Here is a 3,804-nt window from a genome sequence, read left to right as displayed (position 1 = left end):
CACTCTTGGTGCAGCACCTGCGGCAACGGGACCTTCACCTGCCCGGTGACGGCCTGTCCCACCTATGGGCCCTGGTCGCCATGGGGGCCCTGCTCCCGCAGCTGTGGCGGTGGCAACACCACCCGGCACCGCAGCTGCCAGGGGAGCACCGACGGGGGGCCCTGTGGTGCTGGTGTCATGGAGGAGATGGCTGAGTGCAACCTACAGCCCTGCCCCCGTGAGTGACACTGCGGTGGGATGGTGGGAAGGTGGATGGTTGATGGTGAATGGTGGATGGATGATGGTGGATGGTGGGAAGGTGGATGGTTGATGGTGGATAGTGGATCACTGATGGTGGATGGTGGGTGGTGGATGCTTGATAGTGGGATTGGTGGGTGGTGGTTGGTTGATGGTTGATGGTGGGATGGGTGGACGGTGGATGGTAGATAGCAAGATGGCAGGATGGTGTTGAGGCCACTCCCCCACAGGCAGCTGCCAACTGGGCCCCTGGTCCCCGTGGAGCCCCTGCAGTGCCAGCTGTGGTGGGGGCAGCTCGGAGCGGCGCCGGGAGCTGCTGCCAGGGCCGGAGGGCTGGGGGAAGTCGTGTCCCCTCCTGCCACTGCTGCTGCTTCGTGTCTGCAATGCCCACAACTGTTCTCCGGGTACGGGGGGGCCCAGCTGACCTAGGGGTGCAGGGTTGGTGGTCTTTGTGGTCCCAGGGAGCTGCGGCTTTGCCAGCTGAGGCGCAGGCTGGCGTCAGGCGCCTGGCCGGGGTTGGGAGGGGGGGGTCCATGCCACAGACACCCCCTCCTTGTCCCGCAGACTGCCCCAATGGGCAAGTGTATGGAGGCTGCGCCAACGCCTGTCCCCGCACCTGCACCCACCTCAGCCCGGTAACGCGGTGCGTGCTGGAGCCCTGCCAGCCTGGCTGCACCTGTCCCTCTGGCCAGGTATGGCTGTGCCCCCCCATAAGCCCTACCCACAACCCCTGGGGTCCCCTGGCACCCCCCACCACGGGGTCCCTGCTGGTCAGGGCCAGGTGGGCCAGGGCTGTTGGGGGGGTGTCCCTGGTCACTGCCAGGTGCCCCCCCAGGTACTGCAGGATGGGGCCTGCGTCCCCCCCGAGCTGTGCCGCTGTCAGCTGCCCCCCACCCTGCCTGGGGCTCACAATCTCTCAAGGGGGCAGCAGGAGCAGGAGCATGCCCCAGGCAGCCGCCTCCAGCACCGCTGCAACACCTGGTGGGTTCCGCGACCCCCAGTGTCACACCATGGTTGCCCCAGCGTGTGTCACCCCTGGCTGAGCCAGGTGGGCACTGATTCCACCCTTAACTCCTCTCTCCACAGCATCTGCATCCGTGGCACCTTCAACTGCTCCCAGGAGGACTGTGATGGTGAGACCCCACTGTCCCCACCCCAGCCCTGTCCCCATGCCAGGGTCCCCATGCCACAGCCACCAATCTTGCCTTGCCCCCCGCCCCACAGCAGACTGCCTGTGGTCCCCGTGGTCGCCCTGGTCCCCCTGCTCGGTGACATGTGGGACGGGCGAGCGTCTCTCCCACCGGCACCCGCTCCAGCAGCACCGCTACGAGGGAGCAGAGTGCCAAGGCCCCCCCACCCGCCGGATCCCCTGCAGCCTCCCCAACTGCTGTGAGTCCCCCGCAGCCCCTTGAGCCTGAGAGATGGCAAGGGAGGGCACAAAGCTGTCACCCTCAGCATGCCAGCCCCGGGCCGAGGCAGCGCCCTGCTTCCTGGGCCGCAGTGCCGGTGCTGGTGCCAGTGCCAGGCCCTGTGCCACACGCAGCCTGTCCTGCGGGCGAGCACTGGCGGGGCCCTGATGCACCGGCTGGCTGTGAGTGGAGCTGCCAGGACATCTCTGGTAACACACTGGGCAACTGCAGTGAGCCCCTGGCCCTTGGCTGCACCTGCCAGCCCGGCCACTACCGCAACAGCACTGGCCACTGCGTGCCGGCCGCCCTCTGCGAGTGCCAGTACCGGGGGCAGCTGCTCCAGGTGAGTGGGGCTGAGGGCCATCGTGCTGGGGGGGTGCTCCTGTTGCACTCCCTGGCTGGGCTGAGCTCTGTGTGTCCCCCCTGGGCCAGGCTGGCAGCGAGTGGCAGGAGGAGTGTGAGATGTGCCGCTGTGTCAACGGGCAGGCTGCCTGTGCCACCGGCTGCCCCCCACTCACCTGCCCTGAGGTGCGGAGTGTGGGTGGGGAGGGGGCACACAAGGGAAGGGGCACATGTGGGGATGGGACACTTGTGGGTAGGCTGCATTCATGGGCAGGTGGTGCCCATGGGGAGGGGGCACTGGTGGGCTGGGGGCACTTGTGGGGAGGATGCTCACGTGGAGAGGGGGTGCCTGTGGGGTGGGGGCCTACATGGGCGAGGGTCTGAGGCTGCTATCTTGCAGGGCGCAGTGAAGGTGAGGGAGCCGGGCAGCTGCTGCCCCGTGTGCCGGGAGGAGTGGCCAGGTAAGGTCCCCGTGCCCCACAGCACGGCCAGGCACCCACTGGGACCCCGTGGCCTGGCCCCCTGTGCTGCCGGGGTGGAGCTGTCAGGGTGGGGTGGCACCATCGTGGTGTCCCCTCCCCACAGAGGAGCCGCCCTCCACATGCCGACGCATCACTGAGCTGCGCACCATCGCCAAGGGGCCCTGTGCCCTGCCCGACGTCGAGGTCAGCTACTGCACCGGGCGCTGCCACTCCCGCACCACCGTCACCGCTGAGGTCAGTCAGCACCGGCCGGTCTCTGCCGCAGGGCTGGTGGGCAACAGGAGCTGGGGATGGGTGGGTGTCTCCCCGATTTTGCCCTCTCCTGGTACCCACGCATCCCTCGGGCAGGAGCCGTTCCTGCAGAGCATGTGTGAGTGCTGCAGCTACCGCCTGGACCCCGCCAGCCCCGTGCGCGTCCTGCACCTACCCTGTCCCACCGGCCCGGCCCAGACTGCGGTGCTGCCCGTCATCCAGAGCTGCCAGTGCAGCCGCTGCCAGGGTGAGCAGGGGGGGACCCAGGGGGAGGCCAATTCTCCCATGGTGCAACATCTTGACCCCATGGTGTTGCCAGTCTGGCAGCTGCAATGCGAGTGTCTGGGGGGTCAGGAGGGGAGAACCCCCCCCACCCTGGGTGCAGCATCTTGACCCCATGGTGCTGCTGGTGTGGCAGCTGCCACAGGAGTGGGTGGGAGTTGATCAGGGTGAGGGCAAACCCAACCCCCCACCCCCAGGTGAAGCCTTGGCCACGTGGTGTTGCCAATGTGGCATCTGTCAGAGGGAGCAGTTGATGGAGGGGTCATGGTGGGGCAGACCCCCGGGGTGCAGCATCCTGAGCCCTCCTGACCCCCTCTCCTGCAGGTGGGGATTTCTCTCGGCATTGAGGAGGTCCCCCAACCCCCACCTTCCCCGGGAAGTGGTGGCCCCCCTGGGAAGCTCCACTGCTCTGGGCTGTGCCATTGTCTGCAATAAATGTGTGGGAGCAGCCCCCACATCTGGGACTAGATGGAAGGGGCAGGGGGGAACTGGGAGGGACTGGGGGGGGGTTGTGTGGGGGACTGGAAAGGGCTCAGATAGCACTGGGGGGACTTGGGAAGGACTCAGGAAGGACCAAGAGGAACAGGGAATAACCGAGAGGGACCAGGAAGGGTTCAGAAGGTACAGGGGGAAGATGTGGAAGAGCTTGGGTGGGACAAGGAAGGGCTTGAAGGGGACTGGGAGGGACTGGGAAGGATTGAGGGGAGACCTGGGAGAGCTTGAGATGAACTAGGAGGGACTGGGGAGAAACTGAGGGGGGACATCGGGAGGGATGGGGAAGAGCTTGGGGGAGACCTGGG

General features: G+C 67.0%; 1 protein-coding gene across 1 annotated transcript; it reads left to right on the top strand.

The window, feature by feature from the left end:
- The first annotated feature begins 19 nt into the window (after positions 1-19).
- On the top strand, positions 20-3,396 carry LOC113490634 (SCO-spondin-like). Its single transcript, XM_026867170.1, has 12 exons — positions 20-217; positions 468-641; positions 802-929; positions 1,073-1,218; positions 1,324-1,370; positions 1,462-1,626; positions 1,781-1,989; positions 2,079-2,174; positions 2,389-2,449; positions 2,574-2,704; positions 2,819-2,969; positions 3,329-3,396. Exons 1-12 carry the CDS (start codon positions 178-180, stop codon positions 3,349-3,351), a joined length of 1,371 nt encoding a protein of 456 aa, XP_026722971.1. The 5' UTR covers positions 20-177; the 3' UTR covers positions 3,352-3,396.
- Positions 3,397-3,804: the final 408 nt, after the last annotated feature.

Source organism: Athene cunicularia, unplaced genomic scaffold (assembly GCF_003259725.1).
Source record: "Athene cunicularia isolate RWA unplaced genomic scaffold, athCun1 SCF_190, whole genome shotgun sequence".
Lineage (NCBI taxonomy): Eukaryota > Metazoa > Chordata > Aves > Strigiformes > Strigidae > Athene > Athene cunicularia.
Note: the sequence above shows the minus strand (reverse complement) of the source record. Positions and strands in the feature narration are given on the sequence as shown.

Excerpts from the sequence above, each read along its gene's own strand:
- LOC113490634 (XM_026867170.1), top strand. The coding sequence starts at position 178 with ATGGAGGAGATGGCTGAGTGCAACCTACAGCCCTGCCCCC. Across the intron at positions 1,219-1,323 it reads CAGCACCGCTGCAACACCTG|CATCTGCATCCGTGGCACCT; the intron begins GTGGGTTCCGCG and ends CTCTCTCCACAG. Across the intron at positions 1,627-1,780 it reads CTGCAGCCTCCCCAACTGCT|CCTGTCCTGCGGGCGAGCAC; the intron begins GTGAGTCCCCCG and ends TGCCACACGCAG.